Source organism: Ammospiza nelsoni, chromosome 2 (genome assembly GCF_027579445.1).
Source record: "Ammospiza nelsoni isolate bAmmNel1 chromosome 2, bAmmNel1.pri, whole genome shotgun sequence".
Classification (NCBI taxonomy): domain Eukaryota; kingdom Metazoa; phylum Chordata; class Aves; order Passeriformes; family Passerellidae; genus Ammospiza; species Ammospiza nelsoni.
The window spans coordinates 29,478,980-29,498,320 of NC_080634.1; the positions used below are offsets into that span (position 1 = coordinate 29,478,980).

Below are 19,341 nucleotides of genomic sequence, written 5' to 3' on the forward strand. Positions count from 1 at the left end.
CCGCGCGTCTCCGGGGCGGGGCGTGTGTGCCATCACGTGACGCAGACCGACCAATCAGCGCGCCCCACTGGGCCCGGCGCACCCCTGCGCGGAAGCGGCCCGGGCTGGGCGGGCGAAGCTCCGCCCGGAGTCGGGCACGGCTCGCGCCCGGCGCTTCCGGTGAGCGGCGCGGCGCATGCGCGCGGGGCCCGGCGTCAGCTGATCCAGCGCCTCCTTTGCCGCCGCCGCCGCCGCCAGAGCGACTCGGGCGGATTCGGGCGCGCCGGGCCGGCCCAGGTGAGACGCTCGGGCCTCTCGGTCCCTGCCCCGCGCCGCTGCCTCCGCCGCTCCCCAGCTGCGCCCGGGGCTTGCCCTCCGCTGCGGTGAAGGCGGGAGGGGTCGGCTCTCGTCGCTCCCCGCCGCGCTCGGACTCTGCCCGGGAAGGACGCGGGCTCCCCGCGGAGCCGCTCGCAGGGGGAGCGCGGCCCCGGCTCTGCGGAGCGGGTGTCGCCGGGGCCCGGGTAGCCGACCTTCAGGGAGCCGTGTCCGGCAGCACAGCCCGCGGGAGGCGGCCATGCGCTTCCCCGCCCCGCTGCACCGGGAGCGGAGAGCTGGACAGCCAAGCGGCCCTGAATGAAAAACCTCAGAAGGCGCCCAGTGAGGTGCTTTAGGGTTGTGCCAGAATTCCGTACAGGAGAGGAACGCGGTGGTAGCGGCTGGCTTCCAGTGCGAGGTCATCCCACCATCTTGAGTGGGTGGATGTGAGTCTCTGGGTGCCTGAGCAGCCCGGCAGAGAGCGAGCAGCGCGGCTCTGGAAGGGAACGGTGCTGCGGGCCCCGCACTGCAGCCCGACCCTGTCGTTCTGCATTTGAATATCCTGGTGGCACATCAAATGTGCCTCCTGTTCCTGCGGCCAGTGACAAAACTCTGCCTTGGATGAGGTGTTCCAAGCATCACCCTTGGCATTCACTTAGAGGCAGGAGAGAAATCTTGCATGACTGGATTCTGGATGATTTTCCAATGTCACAGGTAGATGTGACATCGGAATATGTGGCACATATGTGTCAAGATCCATCCATTCCGTGCAGCTGCCCAAAGTGATTTGCTGTCTTAGGAAGAAAGTAAAGTCTGTCTTCCTAAGATTTTACTGTCTTCCCTCAGAGGATTTGCACTCCTGTTGGGCATTAAAGCAATTTGGTGATAGTTTTATTCATTGTAATGCAATACTTCAGCAAAGTACACTGGCTATTTGATCTAGCATGGTATTTCAAATGCTAATTCTGCTTGCTGAAGTGGAGAGGGGGTGGGAAAATAGGAAAACCTGCTGACAGACTGCACGAAGTGATTTATTAGCAAGAACATGTCAAATACAAACTGGCATTTGCAAGTGGAAGTTTGAGTAACTGAGGCGGATCTGCGAGTTGTGGTGTATTTGTGCTGATTTCTGCACTGTGCAGATCTTCAGCAGCTGAATGTTTGGCTTCTCTGTGTGGTACTTTCAAAGGCCTTTTCAATGACCAGCAAATATAAATATGTAATAATACCTACATTTTATTATTTTCTATGTAAGAATATGTGAAGTGGGATCACAATCTACAGGTCTTTGTATTACCAAAAAATACTGCAGATTATTTTTGCTGTGCCTGTTAGTCTGTAATGCAAAGTCCTGTGGGAAAGCTTTATTCTTTTATGTGGGGAAAAAATTAGTCTTAATTTTGTGATCAGGTGGTGAAGTCTGATGTTCAGAAATACTAAATCACCATGGACATCAGCTTGAGAGAACAGGGAAGGAGAAATTAAGGCAACAGTGGAAAATGGCTGCTGGCATCAGCTGACTGTTCAAAGGGGGGTTGCAGTCTTGTGTTGCAATAGTAACACAAGATCTCTGTTTCCTGTAAATGCTGCCTTGTCATTTTCCAAATCAAGAATTCTTTTCTACAGGTAGTGGTAATAGGGTTGAGCCATGAGTGATTAGTGTTGCTTCATTTTTATAGAGCATTAGCTTAAATTTAGCTTTTGTTTTGGTCTTAGTGTATATTAACAGTTTTATACTCATTGGCCCTCATTGGCCCCCCTTTACAAAGGCTGTGGGCCTTAAGTGTCCTTCTCTTATCTAATTTTTTTTTCCCCAGGATGATTTCATGCATTTATCTTCCAGACTTGCATGGGTGCTTCTGTTACACATTGTCATCCAAAGCTGCTGTAATCCAGCAGGTTACCAGAGATTCCCCTGCATGATACCCCTTTTAGAGGCACTGTGCATTCCCCTTGTGTTTTGGTGCCATAATGGATGTCTTTGGGTTCTCAAGCCCTGAAAGTTCCTACTGATGGGTTTCCCTTGTGCTTTTAAATTGCATGTTTGTGACTATGGCTGCATTCCTAATTACTCCTTTAGAAAAAGGATTACAGGATAACCTAGTTGGGGTCTTTGGTTCCTTTGATGTTGGCCATAAAATGTTGACTGCTACTGCTGACCAAGTAGTAATCCCTGTTGTTTTTTTTTTTTCCCTGTCTTTTTAAGAAAACCCTACAAAACACAAACCATGCAACAACCCAATGCTACATTGCCTGAAATATATTCTTTTCTCCATGCTTGTTTCATCGGTTAAAAAGTGGGGGATTTCAGACTTGGAAATATTGAGGCATTGTTGAACAAGGGTATCCATGTGACTTTTTTTTTTTAGGCTGGAATTTTGCCAATGAAAACAGACCATGTAGTCAACTGGAATGTCATGCTCATTCATTCTTACTCGACATCTTAAAACATGTGACTCCTTTAGTCTTCCAGCTGGGCAGAGAGAAACAGGGTCCTACTCCAGCAGAGGAACCAAAATTAATTTAAACTTTTCAGCCTTTTTTTTTCCTCTACAGAATAAGCCAATAATCACCTAAACGTCCAGCATGCAGAACCAGTTTTGACTGGATCTTCTTTTATGGTATAAAAAACATTTTGCTTGTCTTTGATGTGCTCTCTCCATTCTTCCCTTTGGGAGTGGACAGCGAAGCTTATACCAAATTCTTGGGTTTGGTCATCTCTCATGGCATTAAGTTCTGCACTCATAAATATTTTTTGTTTGGTTGCTTTATTTCATCCAAGTGTTTACTTCTCCTGTGTTTGTCAAGCTCTCAAGTTCAGCACTCCCATGTCTCAGAAGCATTGACCATTTGCTGCCAGCTTTTTAGGTGTCCATACATGATATGGCTCTTCTGACAGACTTTGCCTTCCAAGGCCTGGCTTTAGTGAAATGATACACTTGCTGTGAAAACCAGTAAGATGTATATGGATAAAACCTGAAAGTCTAACAGACCTTGCTACTACCACTTAATGAAATGGCAGATGAAGACCTGTTTCAGCTGCTAAATTTATTTGCTTGCTTTATCAGCTTGATTATTTCTCTGAGCTTGTGTAATGGTAAAATCCAGTCGCTTCTCACTCTGTTCAGAAATAATTTGTCTGACAGTTGCCTCTCTTTTAATTTTGTCATAGTTTACATTTTGGGGAGTCTGTTATGTTCAAATCAAAAGTAATCAGCAAGGACCAAAGCTAGTATGGGAAGCTGGCCCAGTTAACCCAGACTCATTGTGCTGAACAGATAAATGAGCTAGAAAACCTGCTGGAAATAGACCCATTGCAGGTACAAATGCTTGAGAGATGTGGTGTTCCAGAGGGTCTCTGTAATATAAAAGCCTAATCCTTGTCCTTCCTAAACAATTGAAAAGTGCTCGTGTTGTAAGGGTTCTCATAGCCAAGTTGAAATGTTGGTGCTTTGGTGAGTTTCAGCTGACCAGTCTGCCCAGCTGTGTTTCTGCCACACAGCATGCCCTGAAAAATGCCAGAATGTGTGCTGTGAAGGTGCTGTGTCCCATCTTTAGGCTGCTGTAAGCTGTGCTTGCTTACTGAAGTGGTTTGTGGTGGTTCATGTAAAAGAGAGGTGGTTTGGATGTCTGTGGTGCTGATCTGTGTTCTGTGCCCTAAGCATGGAGAGCAGTCCTGTTGTGGTTGGGATGGTTGGGCGTCAGGAGATACAGAAAGGATGTGGGAAAAGCCATGGACTTCATAGAGAGACAGCTGTGCCTTTTTGGGAATAACTTATTCTAGCTGGACAAAAGCTTTCAGCTGTGCAAGTTTTGTGTAAGGGCCTGAAGAATGACTTGACAATTTTTTAATATCCAAGCAAAGAAACTGAATCTTCCCAGAATTTCAGTTCGTGGTGCAAATGTTTGGCCCTGTTCTTGCTACACTGTATCATTACTTTATTTCCCACTCTGAAGGCAAGAGCTTAAAAAGCAGCTCTTCAGAAAAACTCTAAGATGGTGTTTCAGACTAACTGCAGACTGTATTGGTAAAGATGGCTAAATAAGCAATTCTATTATGTGAACTGCCTATACATCCTTAAAATTTTAAAGATTTTAGTTATCGTGGGATAAATTTGCATGAGGCTGGTAGATATTCAGACAACCACCACAATAAGTAGTTTAAACAATGGTAAAATCTAATATGTTGGAAAGCCTCTGGCTGTTCTGGAAAAGCTGTAAATACTTCAGGTATTATTTTATTTGAACATAAGATTTCCAAACATAGCCTAGCTTGCTTTAAAACATAAAGATGCAGTTTTTCATTGCAGGAAAAGTCAACCTCAACTTAATTTCCTTTTACTGGAATCCAGTGCCGATAGGTGTGCTGTGATTCCAACCAGGTGTTTCATTATACCGAAGGTGCTATAAAAGAGTACTTCTATCTGCTGCTAGGGATGTTGGATCTTTCTCAAAGACTTTCATGCAGACTCAGTCCTGGTTCAGCTCTTCAAACTAGCTATGAAATACCTTGCATAATAAACTCAAGATTCTATAATATCCTTACTTTAAAGGTAATCTGAAACTTAGGTGTAATGAGGAAATGCTTATTCCAAACTCATACTCAGTATTTTAGCCATTTCATCTGGAGAGAAGGGTTAGGCAGTAGTGAGGCTTATAGAGGAGACAATGTATTTTAATGAGCCCAAACAACTCGTGATTCTGTGTGTAAAACTGAGCCTGACTTAAAAGTCTAGGTACTGTGGTTTTGTCAAATTGCACACCTTTTGTCTGTTGATGTAAGATCTTCAACTCTTCAGAAGTCACTCTGCTGAACTGTAGTAAAGTTTGCTCATATAGTTGCTAACAGCTGCATATTAATTTCATTTTAATATTTGTCATCTTAAAGGTTAGAGCAACAGAAAGTATTTCAAGTAACAGTGCCAAATACACTTGAAAATCAAGTGACTTTTGCTTAATGAAAGCTGGGGTAGATTTTAGTTCAGCGGTAATGTTATGGAGGTTAATGAAAACTGTTCATCTAGAGGGAATGACTGAGCATTGCACTGAGCAGATGGCTGCAGAACTTTTCAGCCCTAGCAGCTAGATGACAGGATCAGGATAAGAAAAGAAGGTCACTGTAGAACACAGAGATGAATTTTGTATTAGTGTTCTGTAGTATGGTTTGGATTTCAGGTGCATTAGATCTTTCTTTTGTGTGAAAGTCTATCAAGCCAAAGGGCAGAATGTGTAGCAGGCTGAAAGGAATGTCAAATTTTTCACAGTAATAAAATTGTGAAGCAGTGTAGCAAGTAAGAACTAAGGAGAGTCTCATCAATTTCCTCCTCTGGAGAAGCCTCAGCTGAGAGGAAAACATTGGTATAGAAAACCCTATTATGGAAAACTGTAGCATGTGAGTCAGCTGATGAACATTTTCTCACATGGACAATGTGGTTTTCTCTAGTAACAGGAGTTTAGCTAGGGTCTTTATCAATTCTAGATATAGCATGATAGCTGTGTTTGATGTTTGAAGGCAGCTTATCTACTGAGCTGATCAGATCTTCAGTGGGTCAAAGTACTTATGCAATGAACACCTTGCCAGCCTTTCTGTCTAGTTTTATTTTAGCTGCTGACTTCTTAGTCATGTTCAAACAGCTTTGTTCTAGTATTGTTCTGGGCCAGCTGAAGGAATTTCCCAAGCTGCTGAATAAATGCTTGGGTACTTGAGTTACAGCTTGTAGTGGTGGTACATCTTGCATGGACAGACTTCACACCCTTGCTTTAGGAATATATACTTCATGTTGTATGTATGTATCAAGTATAAATATATTGTTAAATCTTTAGCTTGTTTGCAAGGCATGATGTTTATTTCAAGTGTAAAACTTACATGTATTGGCATGCCCATAGCTAAGTCCCCATGTGTTTTTAGGAAGAGAACAGTAGGAGCTTGTGGTGAACTTCATGAATTCAGTGTTGCATGGTCTCACTTTGTAGTGAGTGTGTAATCATGTGCTGCAATGACAGTGGCAGCATAATTCTCTTTCATATGGATTTATGTGTACATGTGCTGAGCAAAACTAGCCTCACGTGAGAGGAGGGGGCTTATAAGAACCCAAGGAACAAGTTATGTAAAAGATAAATGGTCTTGTAGGGTTGCAGATTGGTCCACAGTATGTAGCTGAGCATCACTCAAGCAGGTTCTGGATTTATCTAGAGCAGAGGTGGCCTCAAAGTGCTCTGTGACAACTGAAATTGTATGAATGAATAACTAAGTGGGAAAATGTCTGTATTGTTGAGTATAAGAAATATTCTTTCTAGCTCAGAGCTTGTGCCAGGAAGGTTGGTGCTGTTCACTTCACAATGTCTGTGTCATGAGAAGACTGAGCCTCGTGCTTGTGTTGGGCACAGGACGTGACTCCTGCCTGGTTCCATTGGAGTGCAGGTGACAGGTTGGAAGGAGTTTGGTGTAGCAGAGGCTTGTGCTGCCATACACAGGGACCTGGACTGGAAGAATTGGCTGACAGGAATCCCATGAAGTTTGACAAAGAGATGTGCCAAGTCCTGCACCTGGGGCAGAATAACCACATATCCTGCTATGGGCTGAGAGCTGGCTGAGTGCTGAAAAGACCTTGGGGTCCCCAAGCTGCACATCAGCTGACAGTGTGCCTTTGTGGCAAAGGCAGCCAGCACTATCCTGGGCTGTGTTTGGAAGAATCCCACCAAGAGGTTCAGGGAAGTGGTTTTTCACCTTGGTTAAACTTGATGGAAAGCACATCCAGAGGGCTGTGTCTGGTTCTGGGTTCTCTGGTAGAAGAAAGACGTGGCTTAGAGGTGTGCATCCAGAAAAGGGCCACAGAGACTGTTAGGCATTTGGAAGTAGGAAAAGCAGATGAGAGAGCTGGGATTGCATAGTCTCAGGAAGAAAAGGTTCTGAGAATCTTATTATAAAGTATATAAACACCTGATGGGAGGGAGCAAAGAGGATGGTGCCAGACTCTTCTCAGTGGTACCTGCTGAAGTAACATGACACAATGGACACCATCTGAAATACAGAGAAGTCCCTTTAAACATAGGAAAACACTGCAGGGGTGTCTAAACACTGGAACAGGTTGCCCAGAGAGTTGTGGTAGCTTCATCCTTGGAGGTAATCAAAACACATTTGGATGTGGCCCTGAGCAGCCCACATCAGCTTGCTTGGAGCTGGGGGTTGGAAGTACATGATTGCTTGAGGTGCCCCTGAACCTCAGTAATTCAGTTGTTTGGTGACTGAGAAATCTGGAGTAATTTCCCCTGCACTCTTAGAGTAAAATTACAACTCTGCATAGTGTGAAGGAGCAGGTTTCCTGAGAATACTATTGGGCTTCCTTTCCCAGTGACCTGTGTTAGAGCTCTGGGCGTGTTGTTTCTTGTGGGACAGTATCCCAAATTCTAGATATGAAAATGCTGACAGACTTCTGCATTTGTCTAGTAATTCAAGCGCTGTATTTTTTTAAATACTTCCTCTTAAAGATATCATCTGTTAGAAGGGGAAGTTTGAACTGTCCTAGTTACGGGAAATCTGTGGCAGTGATTATCTGGTTATTTATGAGGCCCTTGCTCAGATCTTCATGCAGCTGGACAATGGGATTTATGCACTGTGCCAGTCTGCTCAGGTGAGCACAGTGAATGGCAGCAGCCTTGGACCTGAAGCATCTCCAGTGTGACACTAAGCTGATTGTCCAGTGTGGGTGGTGATCTTTACTATCCTGTAATGTCTAGGTTTTTACTAAGAAGAGGAGAAGGTATTATTTTCTTTGGAAAACTCTTTGGCTATATTTTACTGTTTAGGCCTATTAAGCTTTCCTGGATATCAAATGTAAGAGCTTATATTCTGACTCTATTTTTCTACCCATGGAAATCAAACCACATTAGTCTGTTTCAGATGTACTAAAATGTATGACCTTCAAGTTCAAAGTTATTTCAGCAGAATGATTCCTACCATTGATGACATACTGATGTAATGCTGCTGCTTCCAAATTACTGATGAGTTGTGGTTAGTGTCTAGGCTTTTGTGGCAATTTGAAGTGTTGGTAATCCTAGAACTTGCAAAGATAGACTTGAGAAGTTGTGAAGACTGCAGGGAACTCTGGCTTCATGCAGGTTCTTAGGGAGGGATGACACAGCTGCCCCTGCTCTGTTCAGCGTGTGGGGCAGCGCCTGTCGATCTCTGAGAAGATTCCAGCAGCTGTCACTCAAGGTGGCACAAGCTCTCTGCTTTGTTGGGGTGCTGGATGTTGTGCAATTGCCTTGGTGCTTCTGCCGGCCAGGGGAAGGGCTTCTGAGCGTGAGGAAGCCCCACCAGGCTCCTGAAAGCAATCAATACTGTTCAGCGTGCTCAAGCAATTGGTATTGCAGTGTGCTCAGCGCCTCCCTGTTAAGGCAGCCTGTTGTTAAAACAGTTGTTCTGTTCAGCTCTTCCAGAGCACAGCACACACTGACATGGCTGCGTTACGCCGGAGGGCTGGCAGGTGAACAGATCCCAGCAGAAAACATGCACCTCTTTCAAGGGTATTTGTATGGTTGTATGTATCATTCGGGATATTGGAATTCCCAGCTTTATAGGAGGCCTTAATGCAAACCCTGAAGCCTTTGAATTTCTCCTGCTGGGCCCCGTGCAGTCGGGAGAGCACAGATGGGAGTTCAGCTGGGCTCGAGGTGGCTGGAATTGCTATTGCGGCATTCCTCGGTGCTGGTGGGAGAGAGAGGCAGAGAGAGACTGATGACTCATCAAGTCAGGTGGTTGTGCCTCTGCTGTGTGTCAGAAATTTCGTTCCCCTCTGCAGCAGCTTTCTCATCCCTCTGTGGAGGGGCACTGGAAGGACGATTATTTCGCAAGCGGTGATGCTTCACTGCTGAATTCTAGCTTTTGAATTGGGCCTCTGGGTTTTTGGTGCTCCCTGCTTCTGCAAAATAAGGTAAGGAGCTGGGTTTATGTGATAAAATTGTTGTAGATTTTCTTCCTTGCTGCAAGAAGGCTCCTAAAAATCTCACTGGAGTCTGAATTCTGAAAATAATCTTTGTATTAAGGCAGTTTGTAATGTAAATTCTGTGTCTAATCAAATGTTAGATGCAAAACCCAGGAACAGTGAAGCAAAATGGGTTTCTCCAACATTGAGAGCAAGGCAGTTACATTTTTTAGGCTACTGTGTAACCAGATTACTGTGCTGGGGAGGAACCGAGATAGAAAGCTCAGGTTATGGGCTCTTTCATGTTTAATTAGTTCTTTAAAATCAGTGTAATAAATCACCTTTTAGTCAGAGAAGGTTCTGCTGCAAGCAATACTTTGATTTCTGGTACTATTGATCAGAATATGACTGCCAGAGCTTAAGAGCATGTTTGAAATCAATTGATGAACTGTTTTAGATAAGAAAGATATAAATTGTAAAGGATGCAAGATGCATCTTTACTCATAAGAGAGTTAAAATTATGCTGATATCCTATGTAGGTGTGCTAGTGGACTTTTGTAGGAGGGAATTGCATATAGTGCCTAATATCTTGTGTTGGCAAGAGGCCTTTCAAAGGCCTCAGGGGCTCTGTAGTTTTCTAAAATGGTCAGCTACCATGGCTCCTAGGGTACATAAATGCTTTCTGGAATTTCATTTTCTTTGGGTACTGGCAGTGAAAACATCTAACAAGGTAGGAAGGTAAGGCAGCATTTTGGTCCTCAAGGACTTTCCATATAAATTGAAAATCTGTAATGCTAGTACACAAGCACAAGAAAATGATGCAGAGATAAATAACAGCTTTTTTTTCCCCCCTAATCTGTATTCAGTGTTAAGAGATGTGTAGCCCCTTAAGAAAGAGGTCAGCCTGGCTGGGTGGGCACTGTACTTTGGAGGTATAGCAGAGGTAAAACAGAGGTGAGAAGGAATTCACATCTTTTACACTTGAAATAGTTAATGGGTATGTGTTTCAAAGCTGTTGGTGCAGATGCTGGAGATCATGGTAAAGACAGGGTTTATTAGTGTGTTGCTAGGTAGTCTAGTGGAGGAATCCCCTGCTCTTCTTGGCTTGGGCAGTAATTTGGAAAAGTGGCTGTAGGAAGAGGGAGGGAGCAGAGCAGGAGCAGGAGAGGTAGGTGCTGGCTGTCAGGCTGTTGCCATTTAACTGCAGAATGGCTCTTCTGAGGTTCTCTCTTGCCTCCCTAAAAGGTAAACAGTCACTTCAAGCAGGTTTTGATTATGAAAAGTTAATTTAAATTGAAACTGGCCTGGTGTTCCTGCTTTTCCTTGCCTTTGTAATTTGACTCTTTCATATGGGATGTTGTCTAATTGCCAAGCTGTGTCACTAATTCAGTTATGAGAATGTGGTTTGACTCTCTACTTTGCTTTTAGAGATGTTGGTAGTACGATACTGGACATTTTCTCTATTGTAAATTGAAGTAAATGTTTAATTTGAATTTATAAGAACAACTGCTTCTTTCAGTATGAACAGCAATTGTCCTTGAGTTTTAGTTGTTAAAAGCAAGCATGTTTTAGTTGTTAAAAGTAAAAAAGATGAGATTGTTGTGTTAGTCAGATCAGAGCCAGCTCATACCAGCTGCTCAGGAACTGCAGATTGCTTTGTGAGGACCTCCCCTCTGCCATTTGTCAGAGGAGGCATTTTAGGAAAAGCAGTGAAATTAAAATTGTCTCCTGGTCTAAACACCAGGAAGTGTGAAAGATAACCTCTGGCTTGGAGGGTAGAGGGATCTAATGGGTATCTGGCTTAGTCTTTGGGCTCAAGACCCATTAGCAGGTCTGGTGGTGACTGAGCCATGATCAGCTGCTGTGGGATAAATCAGTGGCAGCCATGACAGACAGTACGCTCCACACATGGGGCCTGGGAGAAGCTATTCCTTCAGGATGAGCAGGGGCTTGGAATCGTGGGAGATCTTTTTCTTAAAGGGCAGTGCCACCAATTTGAAATGTATAGATCAGTACAGAGGCTGAGGGGCAGAGGACTTGTATTGTTGTATTAAAAAACTGGAAAACAGTTGTAGGGTTTCAAGAATAGCACAAGTCAGCTACTGCTCCCAAAGAATAGGCAAAAACGTATCCTATGATTGTGCTGGAAAGGGTGGCAATGGAGTTGTTGTCTTGGTTATTATATCAGGGCAGGTTTTTAAGCCTGAGTATGCCTTTGTGTTTGCTGCCTTGTGGAAGATGCTGGGTTAGATTAAGCTGCTCTCAAAGACTTGAGTGTATCAGCAGATGGCTCCCAGTTCATGTCACCAACCCAGGGCCTTGCTGCTGGTTAGCGCAGGGGCCTTCTGGGCTGGGGCTGCAGCTTGCACCAGTGCTGTGTCCTAAGGGTGTCTGTACAGGGGAAATGGGAAGAGTGTGGCCTTGCAGTTCTCCAGCACCCATCAGTTTCCAAGGTAACACACAGCATGGTAAGGGCTCACAAAGCAAAACCACTAAATCCTCTGATCCGCACTGGAAGCAGGACAGCCCAGCTGCCAGCCACAGGACACACATGCATGGAGGAAGTCTCTTGATAAAACAGCTTTTCCAGTGCCAGTTGTTTAGATTTGTTAAACAGTTACTGACATGAGATGACAGCCTATTGTTTAACTGTTGCAGATTGGGGGGTTTGCCTGTTATTCAGCACAATTCTTCTGTGATGCTCCATGGGTTTCACTGAGAGCAAAGACTGCATAGTTTGTAGCTGTGAGACACATAGAAAGGATTCACATGTTTGTGTGCTGGTGCTTCTGAAAATGTGTTTCTTCCTCTAAATACTGTGATTCACCACCTTAAGATAGCAAAAATTGAATTTTCACAATTAATATTTGTAGTATTGCATTTTAGAGACTGGTGGCAGTAAAGCAGACCCAGAACATTCTCTTGCTCACTCAGAATCATGGAAACCTCCATATTTTGAAGGAGGGTAATGAGATGTGGAATACAAAAGAGATTTTCTGTCATTTAAATATCCTATTACCAAGCTTAAAAAACAGTGAAACAGTGTTAGGGCATTGTTGCACTGCATCTTTTTCATTCAGTAGCATTCTGTAGAGCACATTATGGGGTGATGTTCTACCCCTATGTTTCTGCAGTAAGGAATCTCAGGTATTTTGTTTGTTTAAATCAGTTACTTTTTAACTTTTTACAGCTTTAAAATGAGTTAGAAGTGCTTAAGGCTAAGGTGCTTCTGGCTATGAGTTCAGAGTTCTTTTTAACTGAAAATAAGAAGAGAGCAGGGGGAAAAGGAGGAAGTTACTATGTGTGTGTGTGTTCTTCAGGACTGACTCTTATTTTTTTCTTTTGTTCAGTTGAACAGGCAAAATGGATTTCTCCAAGCTCCCCAAAATACGTGATGAGGACAGAGAGGCTTTTGTTGGCTATGTTTATGGAGTCTCAGGACCTGGTAGGTATTATTTTGTAAAGGAAGTAATAAATTTTGTTTTATCTAGGATCTTGTTAATCTTCACTTGAAAGCAGAGGAGTGTAAAAGAGCTCTGGGTGGTGCTTTTCATCTTTTTTTTTTTTTGGGTAGGGGACTTGAAGAAGAATTACTGGCTTATAGTCTGACAAACTATTAAAAAAACTGCTAACAGGATGTTACTATTAATTAACCTTTGTTTAAAAATATAATGAACAGAAGCAGGCAGTTGAATAAAGATAACAATAATAATAATAACAAAAGGTAAGCTTTCTGTATGAGAAAAAATCCCTCGGTTGGAAATCTGCAGGGCCCAGTGTGCTAAGCTTCACTAAAAGGACATGAAATAAATAGTCTGTTCTCACTGAAAGTTTGTCCCTGTGCTTTCTGATCTCCTCAGTCCCTGTCAGTGTCAAGCTGCTCTGTTTACTGCACCATGGGCTGGGGGAGCTCAGCAAGGAGCCACACGAGTCAGGGAAGGTGATAGAATGTGGTGATAGTGCAGCTGGGAGAAGGAGAACTCTTTCTCCATCTTTATCAGCTGAAATAGCTTAAGCTCTGCTAGGAACAGCTTTTGAATGCATGCAGACTCTACTGGCTTTTCTCCTCCTTCCTGCATTCTCTTGAAGACTTGAAGGGAAGGATGGGAATGTGAGAACAGAAGATTAGCAAGTTTTTTTGTTAATGCAACGTATTTGATGAATAAGAAATTCCCTACCTAAATAGGCACAAGTTTTTTGACTGCAAATTCTGTAACTGCAGAGTTGGTACCTAGAAACAATTTTAAAGTGACACAACTTTCTTTCCCAAGAAGTGGAAAATGTATTTTTGTGTAAATATGTGACTCTTGTGTGCATTGCTGTGATCATAATATGCAAGACATAATAAATTTTGTTGCAAAGCAGCCAGGACTCCGTGTATGACCTGCTAAAATCTAACTCAAAGCAGCAGGAAGTTTCAGGCCCAAAACATGCTGCACAACAATTTTCATGTGTTGAAAGTTAATTTAAGTGCCCTGAGATAGACACAACACTTTTCTACAGAATTAGTATTTTTTTAAAAGCTTTCTAGGCATCACTTTAGATGCAAGGGTATTTACCAGGTGCCTTGGCTGGATCTCTCCATGTTTATGCCAGCATCCAGATGCTACCAAGGTAAACAGAAGTTTAATCACTTGAAAATGCTGGCCCCCAACCACAGGTTTATGTAACTACCAGGCATCCGAGTGAGTTTTGCCATTTTCTTGTGTGTTTTAATTTAGTCAGATGAGAATGTGGCCCAGCTCATGCAAGGGAGAAGTTTCTATAGAACTTGTTTGTCAAAGTTCACAGCATCTCACACCCTCAACGTTTGCAATCTGTCAGGACAGATAAGAGAAATTATGGCCTGAATTGTCCTGTGAATGACTGCATTCTCATAGTGTCCTCTTCTTCTGGATAAAGGACAGAGTGCAAACTGTAGGAAAACTTATTCTTTTGACTTTTAAACTAGAAATATCAGGCGTTGTGACATCCTTTTGTGAAGTCAAGAGTGTGTGTCTGATATGGGTGAGTACCAGGTTTGTGCTGTGCAGTTCTTACAGACTTGTGAAGGGTAGATTTCCTGAGCTGCAGGGATAATACCTCACCTCTGTGCTTGTCTTTTGCAGTGGTCACAGCCTGCAACATGGCAGGAGCTGCCATGTACGAGCTGGTGCGAGTGGGACACAGTGAGCTGGTGGGGGAGATCATCCGGCTGGAGGGGGATCTGGCAACTGTCCAGGTGTATGAGGAAACTTGTATCCTTTTCACTGCTCCCTCTCTGCTGCCAGATACTCTGGGGTCTGGCAGGACATCTGTTCTGCATGTGTTTTGTAAATTTTGATGTGTTTGAGGTGAATCTTACCTTGTGTGGCTGTGTAGCAAGGAGACTTTTTTTGACTGGGAATCAAAGTGTACCTTATAATTCAAGTGCATTTTAATGCCTCTTTGTTAGGCAGTTGACAAGTGTCAACCATAAATGACAAACCTAAGCAATATTTGTTGCATCTTTGTCTTTCCTTTTGATAACTGTGCTTGTATAATGCTTAAATAAGAAATGTGAAGTGGGCAGGATGCCTTCTTCTGGACAGAGTATTTTGCCAAGCATAACAGATTACACTTTTTCTGCTGCAGTAGGCTTACAGTATCTTGGTCCAGCTATGATGCAGCATATATTCTAAAAGCTAGGCAACGTAAAATGTAATTTTTATTGCATATATATATGAGAAAATGTCAAAAAAGAAGTCATAAAACTTGAAGGCAGGCCTCTTTCCCTATCCCAAGGGGGCTGTGTGTATTTGTAGAGCCTCAGAAAAAGGCTGTGCTGGCTCCCAAAACTTTGTTCTGAGGAGCTTGCTGGCAAGCTGCTGACTAGATCCTGTCTCTGCCTAATAATTTATCATTTGGGATGGCATCATTGTTGCAGTATCGAATAGCTTTCCATCAGTTCATGGAATAAGTTTGAGTATAGTTTACTTTCAATCTCCTGTTTGAGAGGAAACTTGGTCATAGGCCTCTCTGAAGTCAACTCATATTGAATCTATTGAGTTGGGGTAAGTTTTGGAGGTTTCTTTTGTATTCTAGCAGGCCCTTCTGCCAAGGTGCTGGCCCTTTGCAGAGAAAAGTCCATTGAGCATCTTTGGAGCTTAGGTAGTGCACAGACCTGACAACTTGATACAAGACAGGAGGACAATAGTGCTGGTCTTAGACAAAGTCATTTTAAAATTAGGCTGCTGTTGAAAAAAGCTGTGCAAGGCTCAAGATCAAAATAATTGTGCTCTCTAAGCAAATTCTGAAGTGAAAAATTCCATATTTCATAACATTATCTGACTTAAACAGCCTAATGTGTTTCCTAGGTTTGAAGATGTAAGAAATGTGTGATGTTTTGTCATCCCACTGCCTGCACTCCAGTGAACTCATCCATACTGGTTGACATTAGTTGCCAACAACAGTTGACTTGAACAAATGATTGTAAAGCAGACTATTTGCCACTACTCTGCCTCTCTAGAGGATGGTGAACTTTGCTGTTTGAGCAAATTCAGAATTTACTATAAGGCCTACATGCTTCTCAAGTGCTGATATGTAACATAGGAATAGTATTACCTTAAAGTCAGAAAAGGAGTTTTAGAGTATGATGTGAACCTGATGACTTCTGCCTGGTTTCTTTCCCTTGTTCTGGATGAACTTTTCCTCAGCAAATCTGCAGCTGGTGTCTCTGTAGGAGATCCTGTGCTCCGTACTGGGAAGCCCCTGTCAGTGGAGCTGGGGCCTGGCATTATGGGAGCTATTTTTGATGGTATCCAGAGACCTCTCTCAGACATCAGCACCCTGACCAAAAGTATCTATATCCCTAGAGGTGTCAACGTGTCAGCTTTGAGCCGAGATGTCAAATGGGACTTCACACCTTCCAAAAATCTGCGGGTAGGTTCTGACAATCCTGTGTTCCCCCCTTGCTCCTCTACCCCCAGAGCTTGGGCCTGGAGCAGTGTGCTAAGGCTGTGACTGCTGGGACCTGTGGACCTTAATGCTGCATTTATTGAAGTCTGCAAGAAGAAGTGCTAGGAAGTGGTAGTGGTGTATGAGACTGGATGGGGATCACCAAAACTTACTTGATATGACTTAGTTTTGATGTATTTACCAAACCACAGAGAAACTCGTGCAATTGCAGTAAGTATTAGCAGGAGCAGGTGCTCCCTGAGCAAAAAGAATGACTGCAGCACACATTTTACAAATGGTGAAGGTAGCCTTAGAGCTGGAAAATGTCATGGCTTTAGCCCTTTGCAGCATCTTTTTTTCCAACCCTGCAGTTAGCATATGCTATTCTTTCTCTTCTTAGCACATTAGGTTGAGAGGCGGAAAAGAAACAAGGAAAATTTCTTTTGTCTGTTAGTAATTGCTCCTGTCTGAGCCTTGAAAGGCACTTGAGCACAAGTAGCGTTGCTAGCAATGCTGTTGGAGTAATGAGTTATGTAAATGAGCTACTGTGCTGTAAGAAGGAATTTTTAAAAGGGGTAATCACAGTGCTAGACTTAATAGCTGTAGTATTTTTTACTGTTTGTCAAGGTTCTTTTTTAAAAGTTATGACTAATAGACCTGTTCTGATTTTAGGTTGGCAGCCACATCACTGGTGGAGATATTTATGGTGTGGTAAATGAAAACTCCCTGATCAAACACAAAATCATGCTGCCCCCACGAAACAGGGGTACAGTTACATATATTGCTCCTCCAGGAAACTATGACACTTCAGTAAGTCTCCCAAACAGCAGTTGCTGGTGTATTCCATGTCTCTTTTATAAGGTTGATGTACTCTTTCTGTTCTGCATGAGGCCAGCTAAAGTGTTTCATACAACAAGGTGTCTGAGTTAATGATCACTTCTGCTACCCTGCCTGAAGGGGTTGCATTATTATTTTGTGCAGCTATTTTCTATGTTTATGGCTTCCCAATGGCATTTCACTGTGCCATGTTTGATGACCTCTGTGGGGATCTACAATATCTTATGAATAGGTAAAATTCACTTTCTCTTCAAAAGCCTATTTTTAATGTATGGTGCATCTTGCTCTGTTTTCCTCCAGAGGCCTTGTAAATATGGGAAGAGCCTTCCCTCGGGCAGTGATGATTGCATGTTGAGGTTCTGAGAGCTCTGTGGTGTTACCAAAGCCCTCTGCAGAGTAGTTAAAATGAGAATTTATGTGCTGGTCCAGCGTGCAGCTGTTTGCTTAATTCCCATGTGTTTGTGTTAGGATGTTGTGTTAGAGCTGGAGTTTGAAGGTGTGAAGGAGAAGTTCACCATGGTGCAGGTGTGGCCTGTACGCCAGGTCCGTCCTGTCACCGAGAAGTTACCAGCCAACCATCCTTTGTTAACTGGCCAACGAGTCCTGGATGCCCTCTTCCCGTAAGTGCTTCCTTTTATTTTGTACTGTGTAAGAAATCTCTCCCTCAGGGGGAAGCAGAAGCAAGAGGCCTTAGAGCATTAGATTTTTTAAGGGTAAGCTTTCACCATGTGTCACAGTATAATCTTAAAAAATATTTAGCTGAACTTCTTATATTTATTTGGCAGGTGAACCCACTGGTGGAAAAAGGAAGTTTACAAAACTGTTCTAATGCATTAATCTAGAAAAAACTGGACATGCATAAACTTAACATAACCATGCCACATCTGCAGAAAGGCTAGAACTCTCAAGCTTGCTATCTTAATTTGAATGCATGAGTAGGATATCTTTCCATGGTCCTGAGGATGCGTAGTTTCCACTGATTTTGAGGTTGCCACTTAGGAAAACTGTTGCACTTAACTGTAACGCAAACTGCTCATTTAAGCAGCTAACTTCTAAGACACTGAATTCAGTTATTTTGGTCCTGAAATACTGTGCTCCTTATTCTATAAGGCACAGCTAAGTAGTTATTCTTTTCATAGAATTTCCATTCCATCGCTGCTTCCAGCTGTGAAAATTGCTATGTCTCAAGCCCAAAAGTCATGCTGTTGTATCAGCATAAGTCATATACTTCAAGGACAGGAGAAGAAAAGGATGGTTTAATCCCTCAATTTTTTGGTTTAATGAAATTACCTCCATGTTTCTCACCCAGAACATTGAATGTGACTCCTGCCATTCTGCTTTTGATGAGGGAGTTATAGTGAAAAATATATTCTAAGATGGGAAAGAGCTGTTTTTTAGTTCCTTGCAAATCAGAGTCCTTTTTCTTTACTCAGGTGTGTACAAGGGGGTACAACAGCGATTCCTGGGGCATTTGGTTGTGGAAAGACTGTGATCTCACAGTCTCTTTCAAAGTACTCCAACAGTGATGTCATCATTTATGTAGGCTGTGGAGAACGAGGAAATGAAATGTCTGAAGTACTGAGAGATTTCCCTGAGGTTAGTATGGAGATTTCATGGAGAGTAAACCTTCCTGGGAAGCCTTGATATCATACTGGAACTGTAACCAAGTAAAATATCATGTTGGTAGAGTGACTTGAAAAGATCATCTTGTCTGCCTTGAAGCTCTGACAAAAATCCCTTTTGGCTTGTTAAAGAATTATTTCAGTGGCCCCTCTATAAACATCTGGACTAGTTTTTGGGTGTACCTTCTAAGTTGTTATAACAAGTTAATAAAGCCAAAATGAATGTCAGAGAAGAGTTTAGCACAGTTGTAAGCATCTCACCTGTTGCTGGTCATATCTCTAACTTCACCATGCATAGAAAATGCAGCATCCGTTTATAAGTTGCAGGGTGGTGATACAGTTCCCAGGTATTAGTTTGACATGTTAAGCTTTGAAATACCTTTTGAATGAAGTAGAAAATACCTTGTTAATAAAAAACCCACAAAAACAACCAAGCAACAGATTTAGCAATCCTTGTATCTGTTACTATGTTTTGTTGAGGTTGTTGTGACAGGGTCAGCTAGTATGAACTGTCAGGTAGAAACTTTAATGTCAGAAATAGGGGCTAAAAGGCTTGGGTGTGTTGATTGGTGACAAAGTGGGAAAGTCAAGCTGAGGTAGCCCTGAGGAAGGCAAATCTCAGTGTATTCATAAATGGAATTCTACACAAATATCAGGGTGTGCATTCTGTTATTCAGGTGCTTGTAAGGCTCCACTGAGGTTAAAAATGTGGTTTTATGTCCAGTTGTCAAATACAAACTCGGCTTCTT

General features: G+C 42.9%; 1 protein-coding gene across 2 annotated transcripts in view; it reads left to right on the forward strand.

Annotated features, from left to right (window-relative positions):
- The first annotated feature begins 188 nt into the window (after positions 1-188).
- ATP6V1A (ATPase H+ transporting V1 subunit A) overlaps positions 189-19,341 on the forward strand; it is a 31,575-nt gene continuing 12,422 nt past the window's right edge. The window contains exons 1-7 of one of the 2 annotated variants that reach the window (XM_059493424.1): positions 189-276; positions 12,569-12,663; positions 14,327-14,455; positions 15,904-16,118; positions 16,806-16,943; positions 17,439-17,590; positions 18,404-18,566. In XM_059493424.1, coding sequence (XP_059349407.1) covers positions 12,582-12,663; positions 14,327-14,455; positions 15,904-16,118; positions 16,806-16,943; positions 17,439-17,590; positions 18,404-18,566 — 879 coding nt within the window. In that variant the 5' untranslated portion in view covers positions 189-276; positions 12,569-12,581. Of the gene's footprint in view, positions 277-9,093; positions 9,228-12,568; positions 12,664-14,326; positions 14,456-15,903; positions 16,119-16,805; positions 16,944-17,438; positions 17,591-18,403; positions 18,567-19,341 lie in introns of those variants that run through there. The other variant, XM_059493423.1, reaches the window with a different exon arrangement.